Genomic DNA, 12,652 nt, shown 5'->3' with positions numbered 1-12,652 from the left:
TAACAGGTTACAGGTTTATGATGACAACAGTGCTGCAGCCATCCAAGAGGACCTCACTTCATTTGTACTTGTGGTCATCGGTCAGCAAAGCCAGGGGTGGAGGTCTCGAGAAGCAAACTGAAATAGCCTTCGAGGGAGCATTCCCAGTGTAGCACATGCTTGCACCTACCTAATGGGCCTTGTTTATGTCTTGGAGCTAAGCTATCCAAAGAAACTGAATTCGGACCATGTTTGTGAGTCTGTTAATGTTCAAGGTGCATTTGAAGGAAAGATGACTGTTAAGAAGTGAGAAACGTGACTCATGGAAAATATTTTGCACAATGTGAATTTATTTCAATAGAATTTATTTCAATAGAAAATTTTGCTTTATAAGAAGATCTGCTTCATTTCCACATTGGGATCATGTTTGTGTGCTTCTTGTTTTAAAGCCTTAGAGTATGTTACTGTTAAGGACTGAAAAACACAATTGTATAGAAAATATTCTGTGCAATTTTTACTATCAAATGGCAAAAATTTCAGCTTTATGTGATGTAATAACTAGATTTCCATATTTTATGAGTATATATTCTACTGGCATTCCATTGAAAAGTACCAGTGGTGAAATAGTAAATAGTTGTAAAAAAAAAAAAAAAGAACTAATTGCATTTATACTTTCAGTAGACATACTTGCTAATTAGAAAATTTGAGTACATGTAAGTTTAAAATACACTAACAAGTTTGGAAAAACAAATTAGATCCCACTTGAAATTTGTAATAGGGAAGTAAAAAAATTTAGTTGGATTCAATCAAAAAGACACATTTAGAACTCTTAAAGTTATGTAGATCACACACAAAAAAAATGACTAAAGAAATACTAAAATTAAGTGTACTTTATGTGCAAATTTTCTTTCAACAGACAGAAAAATTAAGTAGTTTGTACAAAGACTGGTCTTGTTTGATCTACGTAATAAAATTGTGCAAAAAAATTCATCATATTTTTTAAGTAAATCAAGCAGAATTTTTTTTATCAGTGAAGGAGCTGGTGCACACACCAGTCAAAATTAATATGCAACAAAGTAACATGCATATTATACAATTATGAAATATTAATGTCATCTTTAAAAAGAATAAGGCATCATCTTGTCACAAAGATCTGACACACTCATTTTAATCATGACATAAAAGCTTCAATTCATTTGTTCTAAGCTGTCAATGAAGCAGAAAAAGGTAGCATCTTAATATTGTTGATAGGTTTAGAGGCCTCTTCGGGATGTCTTGTCTACTGTATATAGGTGCAATATTATACAGAATGTGAGTTAGGGAATATTAATATTAATAATACCTTTTAAAGTGTGTGGGTGTTTTTTCAGTTGCTGTATGTCATGTGGTTTGTTGAAGATCAGTATTATTATAGTGAATATCATAAAATAAAAAAGATACACACAGAAACAACTGAGCCATTTACAAAATATTTCATTCATTTCAGCAATGTGAATACTAACAATGTGTAAAAGACAACAAATATTTTACTCTGAGTGTAATTACTTGTATATGGCAGAGGGGGGCACCCAAGGTAACAATTTAAAATGCCCAGCGGGTCCTGATAATACAAAGATCTTCCACATGGGGGCGTCACAGAGGTCACTGTCCACTAAGAGCAGCGAAACCACATAGTGATAATATGAGTACACATAATGTGTCTTATCATCTTTTAAACCCTAAATTAGGTGTCAGAAAACAGGGTGACTTTGGTTGACTGTTAGAGAAGAGTAAAATACTGCTTCAGTGTATTGATTAATTATTGAAGAGAAATATTATAGGACATTGGATTGGTATAACATTGGATACAGGATTTGTGGGTTATTGCAGACTGCTGCACATTATACTGTTAATATTCTAGGCTGAGTACACGTTAAGTGTCCTACATTTGATTGCAGTGCATTTTAGTGGATTTTCAAAAGCATTGCTCGAGGGAGGACAAAGACACTCATTTGTGGAGTGGGGCTGGACGCTGTTTAATTCAGTAAATAATGTGTGCTTTTGCTGTGAGGAAATGACCATTAACCCTGACACCAAAATTAAATGACCATTAAAATGTTATTAAATCTTGTTAAATTCTTTATAATTCTATAATTATATTCTAGCATTTTAGTCCTCTATTTTAATATCTGAAACTAAATTTAAATTCAAGAATGAGGCAGCAGCAACAATATCACAATGTACACAACAATAGTATATTAACAAAATATTCAGTGTGCCATGACTGTGGAATTATGGGTTATTATTATGGGGATGTATATATATATATATATATATATATAATGGTAATTAAAGCAGTATTTGGACAGTGATCCTTATTATTCATGTTGAGGTGGTAATTTTTTTTTTTTTATAAATGATGTGAAATTATTAATTGAACAGTGGAATTGTCCTGATTTGAGCACTTTTTTATATATTTAGAGGGGATAAAAAAAGTCTGACCAGGAATCAATCCCAAAATAATTTAATAATTAAATAATTTCAACACTTAAAAATGAGCTAAAATGAAAGAAAGAATGAATGAATGAATGAATTAATTAATTAATTAATGAACAAATTATGTTACTGTAATTTTCCCTTTAAACCACAACGAATCACAAATCATTCATATACAGTAAATAGGTTACAAAGCTTTTGTCTTGCGTTAATAAAAATAACAGCCCGGAGTAACAGGAGCAGATAGGAGGAGTTTGCGTTAGCTACATCATCATTAACCGCGTGACGTTGTCAATAACTCACAACGAGGAAAGTTAAATATTGAGAAGTGGGTAAGGTGAGCTGAAACTTAGTAACTATGAGGTCAATCACAGCTTCATTCCGACAGTAGCTACATATCCACTGGCAAGCCAGGTGAGAGGCGCCTTCCAGGAAAAAGCCAGATTCTCTAGCACAGCTGAATGGCTTATAATTTCAAAACTCTTGCCTGTAGTTTCCACTAAGGCTTTTCGTTGCTTGCGCATTGGAACATATCAAGTTTGCATATGATGAGCTGCGTCGGTTCATAAGAATTATAAATGTCCACTAAGACGGATAGAGACTCACAGGTAGAAGTGACCCACCTAGATTCCCTCAAAGCAGAATGGGCTGAAGACATTGACGTGGAGAGCGTTGACGGAAGGGAGGTGATGAGGACAGATGAAGCTCCAGCGCCCCGCGGACTCAGCCGCAACCCGAAGTGCGCTCGCTGCAGGAATCACGGCGTCGTGTCGCGCCTCAAGGGCCACAAGCGCCTGTGTCGCTGGCGTGACTGTCAGTGCGCGAACTGTCTGCTGGTCGTAGAGAGACAGAGAGTGATGGCAGCGCAAGTCGCCCTCCGGAGACAGCATGCCACGGAGGTTGGTTGACTGAGCAGGGTAGTTTAAAGCTTTCTGTGTGCTACAGTGGAACTAAAAACGGTGTTATTTGCAAACAAAGTGACATTGTATTGTTGAAGGATTTGAGCATGTGTGTACTTTCCTGTAGCAGACTTGGTACGTATTTTTATGAGACTTGGGTTGGTTTAAGCAGTACTGCAAATGATATATATATATATATATATATATATATATATATATATATACACACACACATATTTGAATTTTTACTGTATTTGTTAGAATTATATTGATACATGTAATTTAAATGTAAAGTTTGCTGTAATGTAAAGTTTGCAGTTCAAGCCTGCCACATTTATTAATGAAATCAGATTTTTGAAAACATGTTTTTGCTTATATATTAGGGCAAAATCATGTTACTGCAACAAAAAAAAAAATATATGTCTGTTACATAGTTAACTACCCTTAAAAGAAGTACTGTGGCAATATCATGATACAGGACTGGAATCAGATGGTTATAACATGATACTTTTGTATATAAAACAATACTGATTGCTACCATATTCATGTATATTGGTATTTAAAAAGTACTCCAATACATCTCAAAGAATACCATGGTACTACAATGGTGCATCCGCTTGATTCCCTTCAAATTTATATATTTCTATAAACAAAAATGCTTTACAGTCATTATTAATTATGACTATTGTCATAATTAATGCTTTACTATTATTTCAATGATAAACATCTTCATCACAAAATTCCTGAGAGCAAACAACATAAATTAATTGCATTTTAAGTAGTCTAGTTAGACATTCAAAGCTGTGTGATGCACTAGATATTGTTAAGAAAAAGGACACTGTTTATGAAAAACAAGACATCCATTGGCATCATTGTAGAGTGAGTATCTTATATCTATCCCATAAATTAATGCTGAGTTATGCATTCTCTTTAACAGGGTAAAAAAGGTCAAAAAAACACCTCTGTTCTCAGGCGCACAGCTTATCAGCGCTACACGAGGGCACCTAGTCTCCTGGCAAAGAGTATTCTAGAGGGTAAGCCTTAGTTAATGCACATCTCATTAACACGATTGCACCCTGAAAGGCAACATCGGGAGAAACTGGATTAGTTCACCCGTTATGCTAAAGAACCCTCTGTCGGGAATAAATATGTTTGTGTTTATGTAAGGTAATTAAAATTATGCAAATTGATAGAGGAATTACAAAAAAGAAATTGGCTCATATGACTACTTTGGAGTTTGATTTTCCCTGATGCGTTTCTCACTGTGTCAACATTAAGGTCAAACTGATTTAATTGTTATCATAAATTTGAATATGCTTAATTTGTTTTTGTACCATTAGAATATTTAAAACTGTTATACTTTTATGAGTTCCACATGGAGTCTAAGAAATGTATTTTTTAATTCTTCTGAAATTAGGTGAAAATGATTTGTGCAGCTAATTTTACAGTACTTAAGAAATGCATTTAAAAGTGGTGCTCAAATGTGGGTCATGACCTAAAAATGGTCCACATGTCTGTTTTGATTTGTCATGGTCAGCAGGAAAAACCATTAACAGATGCAAATAAAAAATGTAGCTAACCATATAATGATACATAAGACTGCAAACTATATAGGCTTGTCCATTTTTGAAAGAGACGACAAAGCACTTTGCATGCTTTCCATTTGTTGCTGACATCAAAAGCTCTGCTTTTCTTTCTAAAGAAAAACTGTAGGAAAAAGTGACAGTAAAGACATTTACACTGTGACAAAAGATTTATATTTCAAATAAATGTTGTTCTTTTGAACTTTCTATTTATTAAAGAAGTCCTAAAAAATGTAGCACCATTTCTAGAGAAATATTAAGCAGCACATCTGTTTTCGACATTGACAATAATTATAAATGTTTCTTGAGCACCAAATCATCAGATTAGAATGATTTCTGAAGGATCATGTGACACTGAAGTTTAAAGTAATGGCTGCTGAAAATTCAGCTTTGCCATGATAGGAATAAATTACATTTAAAATATATGAAAGTAATAATATTTCACTATATTACTGTCTTACTGTATTTTCTTACTGTATTTTCAATCAAATAAATACAGCCTTAGCAAGCATAAGAGATTTCTTTAAAAAAAACATTAATAACTAAACAAAAGTTTTTTCTCTACTTGACTACTTGAATCCAAAGTATCTCAGTTTATAAGGTTTCTTTTATATGTGGAACAGTTTATTCTGGTAGACTCTTCTAATATTTTTACATTTAAATGTGACTTGATTATGAACAAGAAAAATCCACTATTTTAATACTCCTTCATTATGTTGTAGGCTACAAGCCACTTGTGCTGGAGGACTGGCCTAAGAGACTCCACCAACCCCCAGTCAGTGTTCGTATGAGGAAGAGGAGAGCGTTTGCTGATAAAGAGCTGGAGACTGTGATGCTGGAAAGAGAGCTGAGGCAAAGAGAGATGGAAGAGTTGCCTGCGCTCCTCCTCCAGGCTGTGGTGCCGTCCGCTCCCACTCCGTATTTTTTCCCGCTGTCAAACCCAGTCATGCCCACTTACATGCCTGTGTCCAAAAGCGGCCCTCCTTTGACTGACTGTGATCTCCCTCACCATCAACACATGCTTAAATCCAAGACTTTAGACTGCGGCACAGACAAACTGACAGACAGCGTCTCTCTAAGAGTGTGTGAGAATTGGGATCTTTTCAATTCGATTCGGCCTCCACCGCGCTGCTACAGCACAAGCCCAGGTGTCAACATGGTTAAAAACATGACGGACAGCGGGTTTTCTGATCAGTCTGTCAAACCAAAAAGTTTAGATATTGACACCATGTCAAAGCAAGACATTCCTCTCTCACTGAATATGGCAGACGTGCTGGTACAAGCTAAATCGCCCCACAAACGCTGCAGGTCATTGGGACACGAGGCCTCTGTACACATGGACTGTATGGAGGGTGCAAACAAAGACCCCATCAAAAAAGCTGTAACACGGCCATTACCTTTTTCTGTAGAGGCATTGCTCATGAGATAAGAATAATTTCTTCAAAGCTAACACTTTACAATAGGTTTCAGTTTGTTAACACGAGGTATTACATTAATTTACATTACATTAACAACCAATGTAATTTTTTACACTATTAATGTTGATATCTACATACACTAATACATTTTTAACATTTCAAGTTATATATTAACATTACCTACTGTATTATGAATAAACGTTATGAATTAACAATGAACGATAGCATATTTATAAAGTAACATCAATATAGATTATTAAATGCTGTTAAAAAGCTAATTGTTAGTTCATGATACCTAATGAATTAAGTGATGTTAACAAATTAAACTTTTTGTAAAATGTGACCTTTTTAATTTATATTCGACTGAAACAGTGTTGGGGAGCATCTAGCTATAATTTATCTAGATTTACAGTGGCATTTAAGCAGCTGAGCTTTTTAAAAATAATAATAATAATGTAACAGTGTAGCGTGACAAAATGCTACATAACTCTTTTTTGTCACATTAATGCTATGCACGCAGTCAAGCAAGCAGAGGAAATAATCAAACACTTTCTTAAACTGTTCTCTCTCTCTCAAGTAGTGTTGAGAAATACGATTTATTTGAGTGAATCGGTTCAATTGAACCATTCATGTAAATGAACCTGTTCATAAACAACTAACCAGTTCATTTGTCCTTGTGCACAAGTGTCTGTGTTCATCATTATGTTTGCTATTCAGTTATATAAATATGATATTACTTTCAGTTTTTATAATGTTTTTAAAACATTACTTTTAGGTTTAAGGAATCAAAAGATTCAAGTTGTTGGGATGAATCAAAAACCCTCTACTAATAAGCTTTTCTATATAAATAAAAATATACATATCCTTCCCCAACACTGCACTGAAAATTTAAATAATCAGTAACTTTCCTGTTTAATAAAACACTTTTGATTAGAGCACATTTGATTCATTCATAAAGTTGTTCAAATTATTTTTTTTATAATCCTGTTTAAATCAATTATATGAAATTGTTAAATTACGTAGTATAGAATATACATGCATCTTACTAACCTTTATACTTTATACCTTCTTTTTCCAGTTCTCTATTTCACAATATTTGATTGATTTATTTATTTTTTCTGTTTAAAAAACATTGTGATTCTTCTTTCTTGTAAATGTAAATAGTCATGACTATCCCTATTTTGTAAATTATTCACATTTTAAAATTCCAAATATGAAAGTCTGATGTAAATGCATAGGTAGCTGAGGATCAAATAAAAGTGGTGGAAAAAAAGATTAGTTTCTCTCTCTCTTCCTTTAATGTGAATTAGTGATGTAATACATGCATCTTACTAACCTTTATACTTTATACCTTCTTTTTCCAGTTCTCTATTTCACAATATTTGATTGATTTATTTATTTTTTCTGTTTAAAAAACATTGTGATTTTTCTTTCTTGTAAATGTAAATAGTCATGACTATCCCTATTTTGTAAATTATTCACATTTTAAAATTCCAAATATGAAAGTCTGATGTAAATGCATAGGTAGCTGAGGATCAAATAAAAGAGTGGTGGAAAAAAAGATTAGTTTTTCTCTCTCTTCCTTTAATGTGAATTAGTGATGTAGCTCATATGGTGGTTGGATTGAAGTGATGCCTGGTACATCTGTGTATTTAAGCTAGGCTCCCCACAAAGGTGCTTTGAACTGTTTCTGCGGTGTTCATAAAATATTTTTAATTTTAAAGAAAACTAACGATGAAAAGGGCTCTCAGACAGGAACCAACTCAAAATGTAAAACTAAACGGGTGAGGAGAAAGACACATGTGCCTGAGGGTTCAGAGGCAAGAAACAATTCTAATATGAGCTCAGGAGGATAAATTATTCAGTATGTGTTCTCCCTTTTCTTTCTACATCTTAATCAGGATTCAGGAAGTTCATACAAGTCCTCTTATTCCTGTCAGTACTATGTAGGCAAGTGAATGTGTTGGCTCAGCAACATTGTGCAATATTTTTGGGAGTGTATCACAACAATGTATATCCTCCCTTTTCTTTCTACATCTTAATCAGGATTCAGGAAGTTCATACAAGTCCTCTTATTCCTGTCAGTACTAAGTGAATGTGTTGGCTCAGCAACATTGTGCAATATTTTGGGGAGTGTATCACAACAATGTATATTCTCTCTTTTCTATCCTTTCTTTATTTTCCATTTCAGTTTTTGAGATATGGCAGCCTGATAGTTTTGACAACTCTGGACCATGTGGCGTCAACATGTGTGATGGCATCATGCCCTCCTCTGTGTCTGTCTCTGTATCTCAGCACATCTGCCAGTGCAGATAGGGGTTTTACATTAGGAGCCTTCCTAAGGAACCATAGGCTGAGAGGGGAGATTTTTCAGTGGTGAGAAGAGTGCAGAAGAGCATTATTTTTAAATGATAATCATGAATCCTCAGTTACTTGAGGTCATAATAGTTGTGGAGAGTGCTTAATGCCATACAGTATTAAACTTTTTTTTTGTCACAAGATATATTTACTTTAATCATTTAAAATGTAGTTTAGTTGCTTAGTATATTCTTCATGCATCCCAATTTTCATACTACGTGTCACGTCCCAAATCATAATACACAAGATTATACACCACCACAAAAATGTGGGGTTGGTATGGTTTTTATTGTTTTGAAAGAAGTCTCTTATGCTCAGCAGGGCTGCATTTATTTGATCAAAAATGCACTAAAAACAGTAATATTGAGATTTTTTTTTATTACAATTTAAAATAACTATTTTCTGTTTTAATATATTTATAAAATATAATTTCTTCCTGTGATGGCAAAGCTGCATTTTCAGCAGACATGATCCTTCAGAAATCAGTCAGATTTGCTGATCTGGTGCTCAAGAAACATTTATTATTATCAATGTTAAAAGCAGTTGTGCTGCTTAATATTTTTGTAAAAACCGTGATATTTTTTTCAGGATTCTTCAGTGAGTCATGAACTTTGTCATTTATTTGAAATAGAAATCTTTTGTAACATTATAAATGTCTTTACTGTCACTTTTAATCAATGTAATACATCCTTGCTGAATAAAATTAATATCTTTTAAAAAAAAAAACTGACCCCAAACTTTTGAACTGTAGTGTATATTTTTATAGGGAAGTAGGTATAGGAGGGACAGGGAGGTTTTTGCCCAGAACAGAACCATACCGCCAAACCAAACTTTATGCTAAGTATCTATCATTTTGACGATAGTGGTCCTGACAGAAGTAGATATAGGAGCTAGGATACAGCATTTAACTGAATTAATTTAATTTGAATAACAAATAACTAAATATAGAAGAGTGCAGATTTTAATATGTATTATATAATGAAATAAACTACAATGTCTATTCCAAAATCTGGGGTGTACGCACGCGCACACACACACACACACACACACAGATACACCCCAGATACATGAACTTTTGGGCATGGCATTATAAAAAGGCATATATAAAATTATATGCTAGCATGCAAGCGTACAGTACTACATTACAGTTTACCAGTGGGCAAAATTGATATTCTAAGGCAGCACCCCTGAACCCCTTTCATTGTAAATTTATTTATTCCCACAGTCTGCTCTAGCATAAAGTCACCCTAACTTGTTTGTGTAATCGAGATATCAGCATATTCTTTCTCCTGACATGGTATCGACAACATTTAATATCAAGGTCCAAGGGGGCTGCTTTGATCCTAGTGCCAGCTCCCAACTCAAGCAGAATTTGCCAGATTGAGACCCTGCGCTTGGCATGCATAACCCTGAAAAACCCCTGCATACCCCGCTGCTCTTGGGTTACACGGCTCCCCTCTTCCTCCAAACAGGGGGTGTCTCTTTCAGTGTGGGTGGGCTGGCCCTCAGCCGCTCACCTGCTGTGTCCAATAAAAAACTCTCTTGTGTCATGTGTCTTTGGCCTTGGGATAAACAGACAGTTTCCACGAGGCACAAAACTTATACAGACTTGATTTCTAAGTATTTGTTGTGGGTAAAAGGCAGTGTCAAAAGGCTTACACACAGTTTTAATATAAAAGTGTCTAATATATTCTCTCAGTTTCTCTATAAAATATAGAGTAAGACATTGTTTCCAGCATGGAGGAATCCATTAATAATACACAAAATACTGAATATTTCAAGCCGTTCCAGCTTGTGAAAATCTGTTTTGCTTTTTCTCAGGTAGTTGTGGTCACAAATGCAGAAATAACATATTTTCAAGAGGATCTTTTTACACTATTCTGACTGTTTAGGTGAAAGCAGAATCTCTCTAAACCAGTTACAAGTTGATTTGCAGAATAAGCGATCTGCCAGCAACACAATACAAACTGATTTATTAACAAGAAAATCTGAGCTCTCTTACAATCAAAATGTTGTCTCTGTAAATTCAAAAACCAATCTCTCAGCAAGTATATACAGTATATGTGCAGACATGGTTTTTTTTCAGAGCACAACTGTGGGATTGAAATTTTACACACTTAAAACATTACTGTTGGGTGAAAAGGGTCCCTACACTTCCATCATAGGAATCAGTTTTTTCTTGTCCCCTAAACTGGGGCTCTCGTTTTGTGGCGTTCTGGAGCCAAAGCAGAACCTGTGCTGACTGCAGCAGTTGTGTAGCTATACTGTTACATTCTCCTGGGCCGCCCAGTTCCTAAAATCCACCTTTCCAATTCAACACAAAGCACAGACTCTCTTAAATGTTAAACCGCCAGAGCCATTATTCTGCATGATTCAACATGCTCTGCCCATCAGCCTCCATTCAAACTCTCCAAACTCTTCATGTTCAAACAATTTCTCATTCATTGAGAAATGTGGAATCAGTGGAAGCAGAAATGAGAAATTCAAATTAACCACTGGAAGACTCTGAAAAAAAAAGGATTATGTAGCTAAAATTGGGTAAATGTTTGGTGACAAATCACTGCACCATTGTTTCTGTACTTCTTCATTGTTTCTGTCTTCTACTGGAACCAGTCCAAAGAACAGTTGTTCAAAGCTGTTCAAAATGTTACCAGATAATAATTTTTATTTAAAAAGAAAAAGAGGAAGAAAGATGCCATTTGATAATATTGCTGATATTAAAGTATGCCTAGAAAATAGTTCATTTCCACCCTTTTACAATGCCCCTTAATACAATATTGTAGCATTAAAACAACATTAGATTAATTTAAATGCATGTTTTTTATTATCATTTACTTACCCTCACGTCATTCCCAAATCAATTTTTTAATTTTTAAATGTTCCTGGCCACTCTGTTACATAGTATGGAAAACAATGAGGAATGGGGTTGTGAAACACCATAAAAGTGGTCCAAATAAACATTGTATGGTGCTAGTTTTCATTTTGATTGTTCAATTTCATTAAATGAAAAAGAGTGGCAAGGATTTTTACCTAAAAATAAAAAAGTCATATCCACCTTATTTTGCAATGTGGTAGTAAGCTTTTGTTTGAATGTGCCAGATTAATTAGCCACTAGGTAAATAACTAGACGAATAACAAAGTGCTGTAAATGGTAACATTTTTTACACTACAAACCAGTGCATTTATGATTATGATAAGAAATAAAAAAATACAATAACAAATACCAGTTTTCAATATAAAGGAGCATAACACACTGTTTTTGTACTAAGTGAATAACACCGGAAGCCTCGCACATTCAAGTTGCAAATTGCCACACTCACTCTCGTTAAAAATAAGATGGATTAGATTGACATAAGGTATAAGTAAATAAGAACAGAATTTTTATTTTAAGGTAAAATATTCTTCAAATGAACATGGGGCTTTTTAAGTGTAAATTGATGCAATTAGTTGAATTGGTATAACATTATTTCTGAAAATATAGTCATTATTTTAGTTTTTTATTACACATTTTTATTAATTTGGATTGTTCTGAACATTTGTGGCCTATTTAGGCCCACAAGTGTCCATGTGCCAGTTAAGTGTTTTAGCAGATAACTTTTATCCCAGTCTCAACTTGCGTCAACACCTTGGGAGTTTAATGCAATAGGTAGTAATATACAGATGAAAACAACTGTAATCCCAACCCTGTGAAACCATTAACACGGTATTTACCCTCCTTATTTCTGGTTGGCCTTTAAGTATATAACCTAAACCACTGGACGACCATACTACCCCAGAACCCAGGAAAGTCAATCCACCCCTGCGTATTATGTGGTCACTGCACCATAAAAATGGCATTCCAAAGTATTGGCACCTACTTATACATGATTAATTGCACCAGCATCGGACTCCAGTGGAGGAGAGGAAGGGTTATCTACACATAAACCTTTACTGATGATGC

At 34.4% G+C, this 12,652-nt stretch overlaps 1 protein-coding gene across 3 annotated transcripts; it reads left to right on the top strand.

The window, feature by feature from the left end:
• Positions 1-2,773: 2,773 nt before the first annotated feature.
• Positions 2,774-6,536, top strand: LOC107692445 (doublesex- and mab-3-related transcription factor 2-like). 3 transcript variants are annotated; one of them, XM_016491494.1, is made up of 4 exons: positions 2,774-2,868; positions 3,097-3,353; positions 4,291-4,387; positions 5,659-6,536. In XM_016491494.1, the coding sequence occupies exons 2-4, from the start codon at positions 3,144-3,146 to the stop codon at positions 6,363-6,365; spliced, it is 1,014 nt and encodes a 337-aa protein (XP_016346980.1). In that variant the 5' UTR covers positions 2,774-2,868; positions 3,097-3,143; the 3' UTR covers positions 6,366-6,536. The 3 variants fall into 3 exon arrangements, with proteins under 3 accessions (XP_016346980.1, XP_016346981.1, XP_016346979.1); XM_016491495.1 differs by having other exon boundaries at positions 2,774-3,353; positions 5,659-6,107; positions 6,237-6,536; XM_016491493.1 differs by having other exon boundaries at positions 2,774-3,353.
• Positions 6,537-12,652: the final 6,116 nt, after the last annotated feature.

This window comes from Sinocyclocheilus anshuiensis, unplaced genomic scaffold, assembly GCF_001515605.1.
Source record: "Sinocyclocheilus anshuiensis isolate Anshui unplaced genomic scaffold, SAMN03320099.WGS_v1.1 scaffold70, whole genome shotgun sequence".
In the NCBI taxonomy this organism is placed as follows: domain Eukaryota; kingdom Metazoa; phylum Chordata; class Actinopteri; order Cypriniformes; family Cyprinidae; genus Sinocyclocheilus; species Sinocyclocheilus anshuiensis.
Note: the sequence above shows the minus strand (reverse complement) of the source record. Positions and strands in the feature narration are given on the sequence as shown.

Coding starts and splice junctions, on each gene's coding strand:
- LOC107692445 (XM_016491493.1), top strand. CDS start 3,033: ATGTCCACTAAGACGGATAGAGACTCACAGGTAGAAGTGACCCACCTA. Junction 3,354..4,290: donor GGAGACAGCATGCCACGGAG/GTTGGTTGACTG, acceptor TCTCTTTAACAG/GGTAAAAAAGGTCAAAAAAA. Junction 4,388..5,658: donor GGCAAAGAGTATTCTAGAGG/GTAAGCCTTAGT, acceptor ATTATGTTGTAG/GCTACAAGCCACTTGTGCTG.